General features: G+C 50.2%; 1 protein-coding gene across 8 annotated transcripts in view; it reads right to left on the bottom strand.

Annotated features, from left to right (window-relative positions):
* Nucleotides 1–17,617, bottom strand: part of MICAL2 (microtubule associated monooxygenase, calponin and LIM domain containing 2) — a 229,449-nt gene that overhangs the window by 108,308 nt on the left and 103,524 nt on the right. For all 8 annotated transcript variants that reach the window (XM_071218210.1, XM_058305719.2, XM_058305718.2 and 5 more), the window contains exons 9-15: nucleotides 10,926–11,183; nucleotides 9,700–9,815; nucleotides 8,722–8,848; nucleotides 7,985–8,075; nucleotides 6,761–6,908; nucleotides 5,450–5,649; nucleotides 4,977–5,080 (exon numbers count right to left, since the gene is read on the bottom strand). In XM_071218210.1, coding sequence (XP_071074311.1) covers nucleotides 4,977–5,080; nucleotides 5,450–5,649; nucleotides 6,761–6,908; nucleotides 7,985–8,075; nucleotides 8,722–8,848; nucleotides 9,700–9,815; nucleotides 10,926–11,183 — 1,044 coding nt within the window. The remainder of the gene's footprint in view (nucleotides 1–4,976; nucleotides 5,081–5,449; nucleotides 5,650–6,760; nucleotides 6,909–7,984; nucleotides 8,076–8,721; nucleotides 8,849–9,699; nucleotides 9,816–10,925; nucleotides 11,184–17,617) is intronic.

Raw genomic sequence — 17,617 nt, forward strand, 5'->3', positions numbered from 1 at the left:
CAGACAACAGGGGGGTCGGGAAGGAGAGAGAAATAAATAAAAAATAAATCTTAAAAAAAAAAAAAAAGAATGGCACCTGGTGACACTGGCAAGATGGACCCTCTTCTTCAATGGCAGAGCTTAAGGAGTCATGAGTTCGAGTTCTGACACTTTTCCCTCCTACACGTGTGACCTCAAGAAAATCACCTCATTGCTCTGACCTCAGTGTACTCACCAAGAAGAAAGGATATTATTCTCTCTACCTCCTTAGTTGCTGCAAGGTTAAATGAATTCATATACTTAAGGCACTTCGTAAACTATAAAGAGTGGTACAAGTGTTAAGACGCTGTTAGTAGCCTTAGCTTTAGTAACAGAATTAGAAAACCTGAATTCTAGTTGTGATTTTGATATGTACCAGCTATAGGACTTCATCTTCTTAAGTCCAAGTTCCCCCATCTATAAAATCAGGGTGAGAATAAGTTCCCTGCCTTCCTCAAAAGGTAATATGAGGAGCAAATGAGATCTATATGAAAGTGCTCTGCGTGCTATAAAGTGCTGGATTGGTCATGGTTGCAGTACAGAACCATGTGGTCAGTGCAAACAGGTTTTCCTCATCTTTTCGGAAAACTAGCTTCTTCATTTAGTTGAAGTTCCTAAAGGAAGGGACCAGCTCTTCCCGAGCGCCTTCACAGGGCTCTGCCCTGCAGCGTGCTTGCTCGGTCATCTTCACAATCATGCTATGATGTAGGTTACTGCCCCTATTTTGCAGACATGCAAAGGAGCTCTCCAAGAGGCTCAAACATTTGCATACCCCCCAGCAGACCTAACTACATCTTTGTCTGCTCAGATTCGAATTTCATTGCCACTCTGTAAATCAGTTCCAAAGCACAGGCTGCGTCATACAGAGGACAGGAGAGAGAGCAGCCTCACCTGGGACCTGCAAGCCACCAGGCTCTGCTTCCCAAGGTGTCCCAAACAAGGCCAGCAGCATCACAACCCAGTGCTCTCCACTTCCTTAAGCCTTCTTCAAACCTCTGTGTGGAACACTACTAGAAACCTTGTGTGGACCTTTGGCTGCTGGGTGGGTGGCTCTGTGAGAGGAGTGGAAGTAGGGGAGCAAAAGAAACTTACTAAGAACCCTGAATGTAAGCTAGCTAGGGCAGGCTCCCTGCTTGTCTTGTTCACTGCTCTGTCCCTAACACCTAGAAGAGGACTCAGCATAGGACAGTTGCTCAGTAGACATTTGTTGAATGAATGGCTAGCTGGAGGAAGCACTTCCTTAAATGATGCCTCCTGGCTCTTTGGAAAGTATTTGTGCAGGAGAGTCAGGGAGAGAAGGACAAGGAGGGGGACCTGGGCTGCTCAGACAAGAGATTGACACGATTCATGCTTTGTGAACTTTACTGTGCAATGGACCCGTGTGGAGGAAGAGGAGATCCTGGGGGCAGGGAGAGTCCTGGGGTCACTGACCTGGCTTCTGGGATGGCCTTTCCAGGGATGGGTGACAACATTTCTGTTGTCCTCCAAGGACTGGGCTCAGAATGGGGCCAACCAAGACCAGATGTGCCATGTATGAATGTAACGTAATCTATGTAGTGACAGTAGTGGCCATAAAGACAGGCGCCCCCCATGTGTGGCAGGTCTAACAGAGGACTGTGAATGTCAGATATTGTGAGTGTGCATGTGTGTATGTACACTCACATGCATAGGAGGCTATGTGTGTAGAAGGCAAGTAAGCATGTACTACGCTCAGGTGTCATATTCACATGGTGACAAGAGCACTGGAGTCCCCAAGAACTGGTCCATGCCACAAGTCTTTTAGATGCTGACCAGGATCAGCTGTAGATCTGCAAAAGCAGGCCAAGGACTTTTTAAGGGGAAACTACAGTTCCCAAAGCTCTTCTTTTTCCAGGCATGGAATGCCAATGAACCTACGTATAGGGATATTAAGTGTGTGTGTGTTCTAGTGGAGAATCACGTAACCCTGACTAGCCTACATTTCAGTTCTAGAGAGGGACATGAGCTAGGGCATCAAGGGTTGTTTGTCTAGTTGGACTGACATTTTGTGGGTGTGTGATGGAGCCTCTATGTACAGTTGTGTGTGTGCAGTTTTTCAGTCTTGTTGCAGACATTATCAGGTCTCTGTGGAAGCAGACGAGAGTAAACATAATGCTCTTTGCTTATAGGAAATGTTATGGCCAAAGAACATTGCAATATAGGTCTGCCAAACCAACAAAGGATCCAGATACAACAAGAAGACACCTGATAGAAAGGGGAGAAGATGTGTGTGTGGCCTTGGTCCCTGTGTTGTAATAGAGTGGTGGACAATATTCTAAAGGCATTTTGGTAAAGACCAAGACATAGTGTGACCCAGTGGCCTTCCTAACTCGCCTACCTGCCCTCGAACAAGTGTTTGCTTGGTTTGAAAAGAATGAGAAGAACAAATGATGCCCAGGCCATGGCATTACTTTTACTTCAATAACCAAGTCTTTCTACCTATCCAAAGAACATGACAAATTTTAGACATTATATGGGGCTGAGAGAAGGCTCAGATCCGAGGGTCTCCTCTCCTAAGATGGGTGGCAGAGTGGCTGCTCTAGGGGTACCCACCCTGGATAAGATTGGACATGGTTCCAAATGAGGGGAGGCTGGGCAGGCAGAGCCCATGAGCTCCCACTGCATTTCAAGGCAGAGCCAGCAGGAAGTGGGGAGAGGCCTGGCAGCCACGCAGGGCCGGGCTGGTCTTGCCGACTCCTGACTTGACCATGCCCCTTCTGAGCCAGAGCCAGCCAGGCTGCTCAAATTTGGTTATTCTGTAAACACAGCAGTGGTGAGTGAAAGGTCTGAACAATCCTCTCCAGTTCCCTCCACAGTTCCTGGTTGTGGGCTAAGCGATGGGAGAAACAGGATGAATGGAGAAAGATGGTAAATGTTTGGCCCAGGGAGCTTCTGGAAAGACTGTCATTGGCTTGCTTGGGACAGAGTAGCACAAAGCAGGGGTTCTTGAGCTTCAGAAGAAAGAGGGGCTGGGCTGGGGTGGCACAAGCTGAATGCTGGTCTCCAGAAGATAGCCTCCACTCAGTGGGAAGAGGGTAGAAACTGTAGCCCTTGCGGAACCTCTAAGCTGGGGCAGCTAGGGAGGTAGAGGGCGAGAAGGGAGTTGGGTGCAGCTCAGCATTTCAGCTGCTCCAGTTGACCTGCACATCCTCCCTCCCAGGCCGCACCTCCTAATCCCCTGTCCCCCTACTTTGCTTGCCCCTTCCTTCTGATAGACAGGGTGTGGCAGAAGCATAAAGCATCCCGCTCCTGGGGTTAGCGAAACAGCTGCTGTAACATTCCAGGGAGGAGAGACCTCAGAGGAAAAAGTGACTGCTGCTCACACAGGTGAGGCAAAGAAAGGAGCCCAGCGTCACAGCCCTACTCTGGGGCAGAGAGTCTGCAAGACAAGGCAGGGGTTAAGAGACTGTTAGTTACCTAGAGAGACTCAAAACCTTGCAGAGACCAGCAGCCCCTGTGGCGCTAGGGGAGGAATTCCCTGCGGTTCTGGAGTGGGAAGGTGAGCTCTGCTTGGGTACTTACAGCAGCCCTCCCGGCCTTCCCTGCTCCAGCCAGTGGGCTCGGCTCTGGCTCCGTTCTCCTTGACCCCTCTCCTCTGCTTCCACTGACCACCCCACTCCCCACTCCTTTGGTTTCTTTAAGGTATACATTTGGGGTTCTCCCCCTTGTCTCCTGTCACTCATCTGAAGCCTTCTGGTTCCTCCTCATGCCCCAACTCAGATTAGGGAGCCTCCCTCCCAAGACTCCAAGGATGATACAGCTTCTACCTTCCATTCCCCTCTCATTCCTCTTGAAATTTGCCTTTGGCCTCCTGTCCCCAACACCTCTGAACACTTCCAAATTTCGTAGCTTTCTTTCAATCCTCACCCTGTTTGGCTCTGCCGCCTGACATTGTCTCCAGGACCTTCCTCCGGAAACTGTCTTCTGGCTGTTCCTTTTCCACCTCTCCCGGCTGCTCTGTCTCTCCTGGCTGCTCCACCTCTCAGAGCTGCTCCTCCTCTCCCTGCTGCTCCACCTCTCCTGGCTGCTCCACCTCTGCTAGCCCAAGGCGGTCTTCTGTTCCCCAGGTTCTGACCTGGGTTTTGGTCTTGGCATCTTACCTTCCCAGCTCACTTCTACGGTCAAGCCTCACATTACTTGTGCCTGGCTTATCACTAAGATACTTGAGCAATACCTAAGAATGACCTACTTAGTGGTGAAGGAAGCATGTTGAAGGGGCACATGGCATCCGTCAGATACCTTGCAAACCAGTCCTATGAAGTCATTTGGACTTCACTCCATAGTAGGTGGAACTGTTAGGCATTCCTTTTGTTTGAGGAGCACTGGGAAAAAAGTTACTAGGACACTCAGGGTGCCATAAATTGAGAAAGCTTGGGAACCTCTTTATTAAGCTCTGAGGGCCTCAAAGGCAAGAACCACATATTTTTCATCTCTGTATATCTGCCTCCTCATCTAAAACGAACAAAAATTACAGCCCCAAAGTTGGCATGTATTAGGGCACAATAAACATTTGTTGAATGGATGAATAAATGAATAAATCTTAAAAATTAACAGAATACAACATGTAAATGTAGCATAACCTCCATTCACTTCTGCTGCTAACCTACAGCTATCGTGTTCCTCATCTACACTTTTGGCAAAGTGAGAAATCATCTCTTCCTCATTCCTTAAGAGGCAGAGCTAATCTGATTGACTTTTTAAAATACTCACCAGCATGTCCTTTTAGCTCTCTACCATGCCCTCCCTGTAGCCACTTTTACGTCACTGAAACTGGCCTCGTGGTGCCAGGGAGCACTTCTGAGACCCCTCGGTTACTAAACTCAGGTCACTGACATTTTTCAGCATGAACAGATCAATGGAGTGCCAGCATGAAATTCTCCTTCTCCCTTGCCCCATCTGTGTGCGGTGAGAAATAAAAGAGAAGCCCAGCTGTCTCTTACTCGTGGAGTCCTCTTCCTTGGAAGTGTGAGGTTGAGATAGTTATTAGAAATGGATGAGTTCGTGAAGCTGAGGTCAGTTTTTCCATAGTTTTTGCCCCAAGAATCTGTGAGGAAATAAAAGTATAATTGAGATTTGGGTCCTCACCCTGCTATGTCAGAGCCCAGGGGTGTCCCTGTGACCTCCGAAATAATTCCCGCTCCCCAAGCTGTAGATGTAAAAGGGAGGGGGTTGAGGCAGCTCTGTCAGTGACCTCCCCATGACGGAGGGAGCGGCCCTCAGCCCCCGTGACACTTCCCACTTGCATGTACAGGGTCTGGGGGCTGAGGTGGGGGCTGCCCCTGTTTGGCCTCAAAGTCAAAGGAAGGCGTCCTTCGGCGCCAGGACGGTTACACCCGTGTCACGGGCAGCCGGCCTCCAGCACAGGGGCGGGGATGGCAGAAGGCGCTGAGCAGAGCTGGGCAAAGGGCCTTACCGACGGCCCGCAGCGGAGTGCCCCGGAAGAGCTCGTAGAACTTGGAGAGGTACATGACCATGCCGAGCTTGTCGGGCTCCTGTGTGGACGCCATCTCTTTGCCAGTGGTCACCGGGGGGATCCCAAACTCCCGCTCAGCCACATCGAAGGCCAGCTGGTTGTTCTCCACAGCGTCGTCTTCATTCAGAGAGTCGAAGTTGCTGGAGAATCAAAACCAAGTGGAGAAGTTCAGCTAGGGGAGGCAGAGTGTGACGAGCTAAGCCGACCTAGCCCATGAGGAGCCTGGCTGGGTGGCGTCTGCCAGGCCCTGCAGGGATGGAGGGAAGGCAAAGGAGCAGCGAGCCAGTCCGAACCCCAGGCCCTGCGCCAAGGGCAGCTCAGCCAGCAGAAGGCTCTAACTCTCTCCTGCCCAGAGACAGAGGAAACCCTGCTTGGGCCATGATGTCACTGCTGCCTAGACTGAAACAATCAGCAAATCGTTTACACGTCTTAGGAAAACAGTACGAGCTACTTTATTTTTTAATTTATTTCCTTTGCACATTTTTTTAAATTACAAAAGTAATATGAGCTTCTTGTAAAAAAAAAAATCAAACTCTATAAATCCAGAAAGTAGAAAGTAAGAGTCCCACCTCTGCTCTAGGCAAGTCCACTTCCTAAAGGTACCATTTGATAACAGTTTGGTAGTTTTCCTTCAAGGCATTTGTGATGAATTTATACATGAGGGTGAGGCGATACTGCTGCTGATTTAAAAGCAACTCCAATAGACCTATCTCGCTTTGGACATCACAAAGTATTTCCAGAAACATAACCCAATCTTTCTAATCACCCTGCTATTATTCTCAATTTATAGATGAAGAAACTAAAACTAAGATAAGTAGCTGGTCCAATGACATACAGCTAATCAGATCTGGTCTCAAATCTAATTCTTCCACTGCAAAACTCTCAAATAGGTTCCAGGAATTAGATCTTGTCCATAATTCCTCTCTTGAGGCTAGAGCACGAAGGTGTGTATGAACGTTCAAATTTCCAGGGTGGTGAGTGAGAAAGGGGGTGGGGTGGGGGTGCAGTCACTGAGCCTAAGTCACTTCTGCTACTCACACCAGGGACCCAGACCTAACATCTTGCTGGCAGAGCAATCAGTGTAAAGGGAAAAGAACAAATTTAAGAGAAAACACAAATTAAAAATACTCAAAGAGAAATATTGAGCCAAACCCTGAGGACTGGGCATCTAGCAGAACAGCCCTGGTAGCCCTCCCGGATCTCCTGGGGCTGGCACAGGCTCAGTAGGTCCAGCCTGCATGCCAGACTCACATGAGCTCAGGCCGGAAGCGGTGGATGATGGCGCAGAGGGCCAGGCCGCTCCGCCAGGAGGTGGTCAGGTCGGTGACGGCGACATGCTGGTAGCCCTCAGTCTGCTGCTGGCACCAGGTCAGGAGCTTGCTGGGCCGGATGTCTGACTCTGCAGTGAGGGGAGGCGAAGGCGGGGAAGCGCTCGGAGGGGAATCTCAGGTGGCTCACCCTGGGGATGCCCTCGACGGCCACCTCAACGGGGGCCAGGAGAAGTGGCCATCCAGCAGGGCTGGGCAACCCCTCCCGGCCAGGGCTTCTCCGAGTGCCCTGCCATGCATGGCAGGAGGGCAGGCTGCTAGGACAGGAGGCTCACGCTTCTCCAGCAGAGTCCCCAGGGCCCACTCTGCCAGCCCGGGGCTAGGGCCCAGGAACGCAGAGGCCATGCGATGTGGCCTCCACCAACAGCATGCTCCCCCAGTGAGGGCCGGACACGGAGGCAAGTGACATGGGCACACTGCAGGAAGAAAGCAGGGAGAAGACGCGGGGTGCCGGGGGCACAGGGGCGGGTTTGCACTGAGTCTGCCAGGGGAGGGTCGCTCCCCGAAGAAATCGTCCCAGCGCAAGTTTATTTGAGCTGTCCTTGAAGAGTGTCTAGGAATTCATTAGCTAGAAGAAGCATTCCAGGAAAACAGAAAGGACTGTGCAATGGCAGAAAAGCTAGAAGACCTGCTGTGCTTGTGTAATAGTGAAAGGTTTACTGCGGTGTAGTGGCGGGGCATGTGGTGTGTGGAGGGAAGGAAGGAGGCGAGCGGCCTCCTGCAGGAGAGGGGCGACAGCTGAGTGGGCAGTGAGAAGCCTGAGCCAGATGCTGGGGAGTTATTTAACCATTTCTTCACCCAGCCCCACGCCAGCCCAGGGAGATCGGGAAAAGAGTGAAACACGCAGCACTCGTTATCTAGATGGGGAGACAGGGCCCCGTACCAGCAACGTCAGGAAAAGGAAAGCAAGTCCCAATGAAATAATTCTGCAGTGATATTTACTGTGCTAAGCACAGGGCACAGATTAACTCCTTTAACCCTTGCAACCATCCCACGGCAGGTGTTTACCCACATTTACAGGTGAGGAAAGTGAAGAATAGTGGGAGACGTGGCTGCCCATGGTCACACGGGTGACAGTGGCAGAGCCTGCACCACCGTGGCCACCCAGGCAGCCTCCTCCCCCCAGAAGCCCCCAGGAGCCGCTTACCCCGCCTGGTGAGGCCAACAGATCTTCTGATGGAGCCCAGTCTCTCGAGAGGGAAGTGGAGCAGTTCCGTGGTGACATACAAATGCTTCACCTACAAGCAAGAGAGACCTCACGTGGCGGCCCGCCAGTTCCCCAAACCACAGTCCCGAGGCCTCTGTACTCTGTGCAGTCCCCACTCAATGCCTGTTACCCTTTTATCCTAACACTGGCTGCGACAGTTTTCAGCAAGGCAGCCTGAGACAGAGCAGGGGAGCTCAACTCTGCACCCGAACGTGGGGCAACTGAGGTGTGAATACACATAACTGGCTCGTTTTAAAAAGTCACACCATGCTCTGTTCTACTGCCTGAAGAGTTTAGGGGTTGGGTAGCTCCGAGTCAAAGGGAGAAAAACTGGACTCTGACACGGTGGGTAGGAAGGAGAGAGGACAATTGGCAAGAAGACTATTTGAGAGAGGTCTGCTCAGCAGGGCACACGCTGCACAGTGGCAGATAAACAGACGTAACCGCAGACACGTGCCTGCAGATACGCTCATACGTGGTCTATTTCCCTACTGTGGCCTAGACAGAATGCTGACTGTGTTACTCTTGTGACTGACCCGGGGAGAGGAACTGCTCCCACATTTGGGCTAAAGCATTGGTGGCCTCAGTCCCAGGAACGTACCAAGATTCTACATGACCTTCCCTTCCCACACGCTCAGGGCCCAGTGACCCAGACAGGGCACTGGAGGGCGACTTACCTGATGGGGCCTGACACAGTTTGAGTTGAGGTTTGGGTACCGAGTCCCTGGGTCCAAGGTGTACTGCTCAAAGTTCTTGTTGATATTCTCTGGGGTTGTTTGAGGTAACAGCCGGTAAAGACTCTCCCTGGCAGCAAGCAGAGCCAAGAGGTCAGGGATTGCTCTCGCCACCTCTGGCCTCTGGTCCCCCCACCCCCATTCCCATGTGTTCAAGAGACTCTTGAGCCTGCTGGCATACACCCTTCCCCTGCCAGGCTCAGCAGTCACGGTCCTGGGGCAGCACAGTCAAAGGCACGGAGAGGAAGCGGGCGTCCCGGCGGCAGGGGCGCTGGCCTCCGTGCCCGGCAGAGGCCAGGGACGCAGGGCTGGCAGCACGATGAGCTGGGGCTTTGCTGTAACCGCTCCTCAGCCGCGCTGCTCCTGTGGCCTGCCCTGTGACCACAGGCCTCCCCGCCCCGAGCACAGGGGGCCTGGCTCCACCCAGCAGCTCTGACTGTCCCAGGTCCCCCAGCCACTGCAGCTGTGGCCAGCAGTGGGCTTCTGGGAGGAAAGCCCTGGAACTCAGCAAAAGAAGAGGCCTCGGAGGTCCGAGAAACCACCCCCCAGCCAGGGCAGGGCCTGTAGCGCTGCCCTGGAAAGCTTCCTTAAATAAACCTCTTAAATAAACTCCCTTAAGTAAACCTCTTCCAGCTCTTGGGTGACTGAGCAATCCAGGGATCTCCAGCTTTAGGGCTAGACGCAGATGAAGATTTCTCTTTGGCATCCAGGCCTCAAGTCCTGGCACCAGAGAAAGCCACTGAAGCAGGCAGGTGACGAGGGAGAACACTTCCGTAGGGACCCCGCTGATGAAGTCAGGCCATTTACGGGGAGGCAGCCCAGAGAAGGGCAGAGGCTCCAGGTGCAGACAGGAGTCACCTGCCAGGTGGGCTTGACGCCTCTCCTAACGGCCCCAGGTGGAGCCCTGAGGTCCCTATTCACCTCTCAGCCAGCAGCTCCAAGGGAGGGGTTCCCTGGTCCCAGCTCTTCACCATCCAGGCCGTATCAAAAGCTGCCAGGAAGCCGCGGGCACAGCCTGTGCCCATGGGCCAAAATGGCTGCAAAAGACATAAAAAATTCCAGTGGATTCTAACGACTCCCAGCCCACCATCCCATCACCAGCACTCGCTGCTTTCCAGCCCCGGGTCAGGGACTGGGGGCAGAGAGGGGACCAGGCAGGGCTCCCACTACTCACAGGATTCACACAGAGTCAAACGTAAAGTGTTCTATGACATGGGTACAGCAAAAGATGGTTTAAGGCTGAGAGGAGGTGGAGGCAAATTCCCACTTCGGGGGAGGGAGACAGAAATGAGAGAATGTTTCATAAAAGAGATACCATTTAAGGTGGTTCTAAAGAACAGGCAGGATTCTGATAGGAATCTGATGCATTTGGAAACAACGAGGGCAGAGGCAGGGTGGCTGGAAAATAGAGAGGCTGATGGAAGAAGAGCCGGTCTAAGGTCTAATCAGGGTATAGCAGAGGGTGAGGGACAGGTGAAGTGAGATCTAAAGCTGGGAAGGGAGGCTGAGGCAGAAGCAGGGCTGGGCTATTGACAGCTGACCTAAGGAGCCTAGGCTACAGTTTATGGTCAATGGTGAGCAAGGATTAATTCAACCAAGCTAAGTTCTGATTAAACTATTCCATGATAGTCCAAACCATGGTTTGAAATCCGACTCTCAACTTGGGATAAACACAATTTTTTTGATGAGTCCTTCCATTCAAGATAAAAATTTATCCCTTCTAAAAACATTCACTTTAATCCACCTTCCATTTGCAGATTTTCTGGGAGAGATTTTGAGTGTGGAGGCCTGCGGAGCTTTGGGGCGCACACCTTCTTGTACCCCGTATGGCTTCCGTGTTGAAAGGCCACAAAGAGAGCCACCCACACGAAGAAGGGAGGTTCGGCATGCGCCGAGGACGGCCCAGGGCCGCCTCAATCCTGCACTTCAACAAAGAGGTCAGCCCAGGAGAACCCAGAGGGGGGGAAAGCGCCCAGGTCTACCAAATGGCATGACCGTCTCCTCTCACTTGAGTGAGCCCTGTCAACGGCTGAGCTCCTCTGAGCCTGTCCTCCCCAGCTGCACGGCAGCAGACGCTGCCAGCCAGAGCAGAAATGCAGGGCTCGGTCTTGTAGCAGGAATGAGGCGGCTCCCATCGCAGGCGGTACCTCAAGCAAGCTGTCGCCCACGAGGGCCACGAGCAGATGGTGGGACTGCCGCTCGCGCACCAGAGCTGCATTCTCAGAGGCGTACATGGAGGTGAAGTCAAACATGGCCACGTCAGGCTGCCCGTAATGGTTCATGGCAAAGTCTAACGACGGCAGCTGGTAATTGGTGGCAAAGTCTGCGGCTTCTCGGGCATAGGAGAGCAGGTTTTCCTGGTTCACATTCTCTGCACACAGCAGCATCTCTGTGTCAGTGTAGTCCTGGGGAAGATCAAGGACATGCTGCATCAAGGACATGCCCCCTGTCTCTCTACAGGGTGGGCCTTCAAACCCACTTCTTTGCAAGAGCATTTGGAAAGGGTTTATGCAGTGAGGCTAGTCAAAACAAAAATAGTAAATCAGGGGAAGCGGACTTGGCCCAATGGATAGGGTGTCTGCCTACCACATGGGAGGTCCGTGGTTCAAACCCCGGGCCTCCTTGACCCATGTGGAGCTGGCCCATGTGCAGTACTAATGTGCACAAGGAGTGTCCTGCCACGCAGGGGTGTCCCTCGCGTAGGGGAGCCCCATGCGCAAGGAGTGCGCCCCATAAGGAGAGCCGCCCAGCACAAAAGGAAGTGCAGCCTGCCCAAGAATGGCACTGCACACACTGAGAGCTGACACAAGATGATGCAACAAAAAGAAACATAAGATTCCCGGTGCTGCTGATAAGGATAGAAGTGGTCACAGAAGAACACACAGTGAATGGACACAGAGAGCAGACAACTGAGGGGGGTGGAAAGAAGGGGAGAGAAATAAATAAAAAATAAATCTTTAAAAAAAAAAAAGTAAATCAGGACCAAGGTAATATAGAGGAAATCTGCCAGTCAAGAGGGCTAACACAGTTATGATTAAGCATCAAATTTGGCTTCGAGCTTCCTGGCATCCAAGGCAAAAGGAAAATGTGATATGTTACAGGGCACTCTTTATCAGAAAAAGAAGGAAGCATAGAAATTCCTCAGGGGTGGTCATTTTTCCTGGCACGAAATTCTAAAAGAACTGCCTCACATAGGAATTTAAACAGAATGTTAAGAATCTGTTTAATACTGCACACGATAATGGTTTTGCAGTAAACACAGAAGTGCATTTCAAATGGATGGTTCTTGCAATAACTTTGAATACAATTATAAGATAAAAAAGTAAGTCAGTAGGTGTGATTTTATAATGGATTTAGCTAAGCTAATGTAGTCCACGTAAGCTGTGCTTAATGGTCCAACAAGACCAAAAAGAATACGTGCAGGACATAACCCTCAAATTTTCTCTCCAAAATCAGTGACGCCTTCTCTCAACAGGCTTTGGGCCTCTCAGGGCTTTACTTTGCTCGCAGAGTATTAATTGCCATACTTTCCTGCTGGGGAACAGAGAACCCTGCACTTAGAGAACTGGAGGGTGACTGGCCATCAGGTGTAGGCTGCCAGGACATGAAGAAAGAAGGAAAGTTTAGAGATCCAGAATCCGACCTGCTCTCCCTGTGGCTAAAGAAACTAAGTACCTCAAAGACCATCATTCCCAAGATAATATAAGAAGTACACATACGAGGAGTAGGAGAGAGAAATAGCATGTCCAGTGAACGCAGGTTCTGGGGTGAGTCATAGCATTGGGTCAAATTCCACCGCTACAGTTTACTAGCTGTGTGGGTTTGGGCAAGTTATTTAACTTTTCTGAGTCTCTGTTTTCTCATTTGTAAAACAGGAATAGCAAAATTTACTTCTTAGAGGTGCTATGAGGATCAAACAAAACTGCCTTCTTCAGGAGTTCTTAACAAGGGGTCCATAAGCTCAAATTGAAATTTAAAAAAAAATTATTCTTGTGCAATTGTCATATATTATTAAATAATACACAGTATATAGTGTAGACTTAGTAAGGGGTCCATGTTTTCACCTGACTGGCAAAGGGGCCTGTGGAACAAAAAGGTTTAAGAACGCCCAGGGGCTGCCTTTGGGTGGGGCTTTGCAGGTTTGAGGGGGGCTGGGGCTGGGCAGATGGGTAATATTGCCCAAAAAATTGAGGGGAGGGAGGGGTACCATACGAACATAGGAGATTGTCAGGTGTTGGTTGAGAGTAAAATGCTGAGAAAACTGTATCAAAATATAATTAGGAGGGTTACCTGTTTAGGATGCTCGGAGGGGATGGTCTGACGCGGGACGCACTCCTGGGGAATGTCTGAATGCTCATTTTGCCAGAGTGGGTGATACCACTGGGTAGAGACCCAAGTAGTGAGAGTGGGGGTGGACCCACATCCTGGGGAGGACTAATGCCATCAAATAGCGGGAACTGTATCTCTCGAGAGAAAGGGTGGCTCCCAGGGCATTAGGGCAGTTGAGCAAGTCAGGCCCTCAACACTGTTGGAAGTATCTCTGGACGCGGCTCCTCGGGAAATGGAGATTGGCTGTCGCTGTGGGCCCCAAGGGGAGGGGGAAATGGATGTAGAATGGATGGAACCAAGGTAAATGTGGGGGCAAGAGAGGAGTTTCACAAGAGTACACAAGGATGGATATAAAACATGTAATATTACACCAAAAACATATAAGGGACGACAGACTAATAATGTAAACCATAATGTAAAACATAGGCTAACTAAAAAATTTAGAAAACTGTATAGCCTAAGTATGGACCACAATGTAAGCACAGATGTCACCGTGTTTGAAAGCTATTGTCTCGGAGTCTGTACATCAGTTTCAGTAAATATGATATGAATAAGTTAAAAGAATATTGCTGTGGAAGGGAAAAGGTTTTATGGTGGATGTGTGGGAGTACTGTATATTGTATATATGAATTACTGTGATCTAAGGCTCTTGTGAAGAGAAGCTCAATAATTAGGAAAAAAGAAAAGAAAAAGATAGGATGTAGAATTTTTCCAAATCAATATGTATTCTATATTTAACCTTTAAACTCATCGCTATATTCCATTTTACTAGTAAGGGAACCTGACATTATATTGGGCTTCACTTTTCAGAAAGTTTTGGATCACAGAGTGGTTCAACAATGGCAGTGGAGGAATATTGGTATGGGATGTTATTGACAGGTGATATATGGTTGACAGGGAGTTATACAGGGCATGTGTCCAGGGTGCATGGAAATGTTTGGATATACTCATAGTGGAAATAATTAAAAACAACACCTGGGGGGGGGGTACTGGGTTCCTGGCCGGGTAGGGCTCTGTCGTGGTCCCTAGGGGAGCAGCGGCAGTCCCCCAGGTGTAACGGTAAGGACCAGGAAGGAATGGGGTCCAACAGTGAGCCCCTGATACTAATGACTATGCTTGTGAGCCTATACACCTGAAATAAGAACAAGGCCTAGAGCAGCACTGTGCCTAGGAGTTCCCTCCTGACAGCCTCCGTGTTACTCAAACATGGCCAGTCTCGAAGCCAAACTCAGCATGTAAATGCAATGCCTTCCCCCCAGCATGGGACATGACAGCCGGGGATGAGCCTCCCTGGCACTGAGGGATCACTACCAAGTACCAGCTGATGATGTAACTAGAAAATGACCTTAAATTAAAGGTTCAACGCAAACCAGCAGAATATCCCTGTCTACATATAATAACAGGAGTTAAAAATGCCGTTTGACCTAAAGTAAGGGGGAAATGGAAAAGACAAATGAGTTCATATGGCTATGAGTTTCTAAAAAAGAGTCTGGAGGTTGTCAGAAGGATTGCCCTTATGCACATCTGAGCAGAGTCTCAGAGACAGATAAAGTAGATACAACCCCAGATATTGGTCCTTTTGAGGGCTAAAGAGACCCACAGGTTCTATGGTCATGGCAGATGGGGTTCACTGCCATGCCAGTTGGCCCTTCTTTGGAGCTGGTGTTTCTGTGTGATGGAGCTGGACTCAGGTGGGATCTCTTTTCACAAGCCTTTCATGCTACTTTACTGGAATTGTAGTTGGTACTGGGGCTTAAGATATATCTAGGGGATTTGAATCTCTGGACTGACAATATGATAGCCATGCCCTGAACCTCAACAGACTTCAGCTCCTACACTCTGATTTATTGGATTACTCTACTCAGCTAACATGGAGTTGAAGAATGTCAACCACCACACCATGGAGCCTAGAGTGCCTACAACTGAAAGCAGGAGGATTGCATCCAATATTCACGTGGAATCTAAACCCCTTCTTGACATAGATGTGGAATGGACACAACCAAGCCAAGGTCCACAGGAAGGAGGAATACAGTAAGGATCAGAGTGGACTTAATGATATCCTATTCATGAACTATTGTGGTTAATAATCGAGAAAATGTGGCATTGATGTGGAAAAAGTGGCCATGGTAGCTGCTGGGTGCGGGGAATGGGAGGAAGAGATGAGATGTGGAGGCATTCTTGGGGCTTGGAGTTGTCCTGGGTGGTGCTCCAGGGACAATTGCCAGATGTTGTATGTCCTCCCATGGCCCACTGGATGGAATGTGGGAAAGTGTGGGCTATGGTGTGGAACACGGGACATGGGGTGCAGCGATGCCCAGAGATGTACTCACCAGATGCAATGGATGTGACATGATGATAGGGGACAGTGTTACTGTGGGGGGAGTGGTGGGGTGGGGGCGGTGGGGGTGAATGGGGACCTCATATTTTTTTAATGTAATATCTTTTAAAAAAATGAATAAATTGAGTAGAATTTGGGAAAAAAGAGAACCCCCAGGCTACGTGAAATTGGTCACCCTGTGCCTGGCACAGGGGAGGTTCTCAGTGATTAGGAAATCCTGTCTCCTATAATGCATGAGGGTACAAAATGAGGCAGATGGGGAAGCATATCCTGGACTCATCCGGGGCACCAGCAAGAGAATTTAAATAGGCCTTAAAAGGCACAGTTTCATCTATAACCAGAGCAACCATCTGTCTCAATTTTTTAAATAGCCATGATTTCAAATAACTTCTTCCAGAAATTCTAGTATTTCCGCATTCAAACAGTATCATACAAGTCCATCTAAGCATTGGCCCAAGGGCCTGTTTTCAGATCACATTCAGATTGGAGTCCCTGTTATATGGTTTCCTGTCTCACCCATTCCTACAACCACACAAACACTTTTCATCCTTGAAGGTGTGGACAAGATAGGGCAAGAGTGAACGGACTTGTCTCAAAAATGCTCCCTCTTCAGAACATGCCCCAGAACAGCCCTGAAGTGGACCAGTGGCTGATGAATGTCAAGTCTCTACCTATGGAGGGGAGGACTGGCGCTGATGCCCCAAGCAGGAGCTTCAGGGTACAGGGCTCTGGCAGAGGAAACAGACTCCCAGGTTGGACGGGGATGATGTCCACGGGTCTGAGACTGCTGGAGGAGCCATGGGGGTCCTTCAGGGGCTGGAGGGTCCCAGGGAGTGGGTGGATGACAGAAAAACAGAATCATGGGGATGAGAGAGAGGGAAAGCAAGGCTAGAGACAGAAAGTGGGGTTCAAAGGAAAGCAGGCCCACCCAGGGAAGTAATTCTAAATGAAGATAATAAAGGTGGAGCAGGGTAATGAATCTGGGCCCCATTTCCCCAGGGCTAGGAGACTGAAGAGAGACTAGATCCCAGACAGAGAAGGGGGTGGTGGTGAATGGAGGGTGGGAGATCAAGTAAGAGGAAAACTCAACCCCAGCGCTGAGCTGGAAAGGGCCTATGGAAGGGAAGAGGACAGGATATGCCTGCTCCATACTTCAAATGAGGGTGGACTCAGTATGGGAGACCCGCTTGACTGCATCCACCTCTCACCCTGGAAACCAAGCTCCCTCCCACCAGGGTGAGGGTCCTGGAATCCTAGCCCTAATGTGCTCTAGCAGAGCAGGACCCAGGGGCGTTGTACCCCTTGTGGGGGTACAACGATGGACACAGGTGGGAACCTAGAGGCATGCTTTCTTGAGGATAAAGTCTACTTTCTCTTCAGTAACCATGAAAAAAAGCCCAGAGATTAGCAGGAATAGATAAGTGAAGTCTTCTGCCCAGAAGTCAGTCATTCATACAACAAACATTCACTCAGCCTCTTCTGTGGGCCTCTAAGAAGACCCTAAAGCAGACAGGGTTGGGAAACAGAGGAATTGCCATTCCTCAGGGGAGCAAGATTGTAACATCAAGTGGCTGGGGAAGACAGGCCAGGTCCACAGGCTCATGCAAAGGCCACAGAGCTCGGGTAGTCATCGGAGGCTCAGGTCACAGCTTCTGAACCAAATGGTGTCTCGTTCTACTTTGTCCAGCCTCTGGCTGCATGACCTCCAGTTTCTAGACAAGAGTTCCTGTCTTGTATTAGAGGCTCTTAGCAACAGAGCAAGAGGTACTCCCAGTCCCCTAAAGGAGAAGAAAGGGCCTTGATGTGGACAACCTCAGCCCTGGGATCTGCTCCCAGCTTCCTCCAGTCACAATAGATCTGAGCAAGTTGTTCTCGCCCACCTGGGCCCCAGCAGACAGCATGAGACAAGCGTGTGGAGGGGCTCTAGCAACCGCCCAGTGTGCAGAAAACAGACACGTAACAGGCCTAACCTGCTATCCTTGAAAGGCCTGCTTGCAAGGCTGGCCCGCAGCTGGCGGGAGGCCATCTGGAGACGGTTTCCATCATCAAGTGATAAGAGGGGCTCATTGTGCCTAATCTGTTTGTGCCAAAATGGTTTAGGTGTACACCTGCTTTCCTTCTTGGAATGAGGAATTTTGCTACATGCCAGGCAGGGGCTGCCTGTGTGACTAG

This window comes from Dasypus novemcinctus, chromosome 10 (genome assembly GCF_030445035.2).
Source record: "Dasypus novemcinctus isolate mDasNov1 chromosome 10, mDasNov1.1.hap2, whole genome shotgun sequence".
Lineage (NCBI taxonomy): Eukaryota > Metazoa > Chordata > Mammalia > Cingulata > Dasypodidae > Dasypus > Dasypus novemcinctus.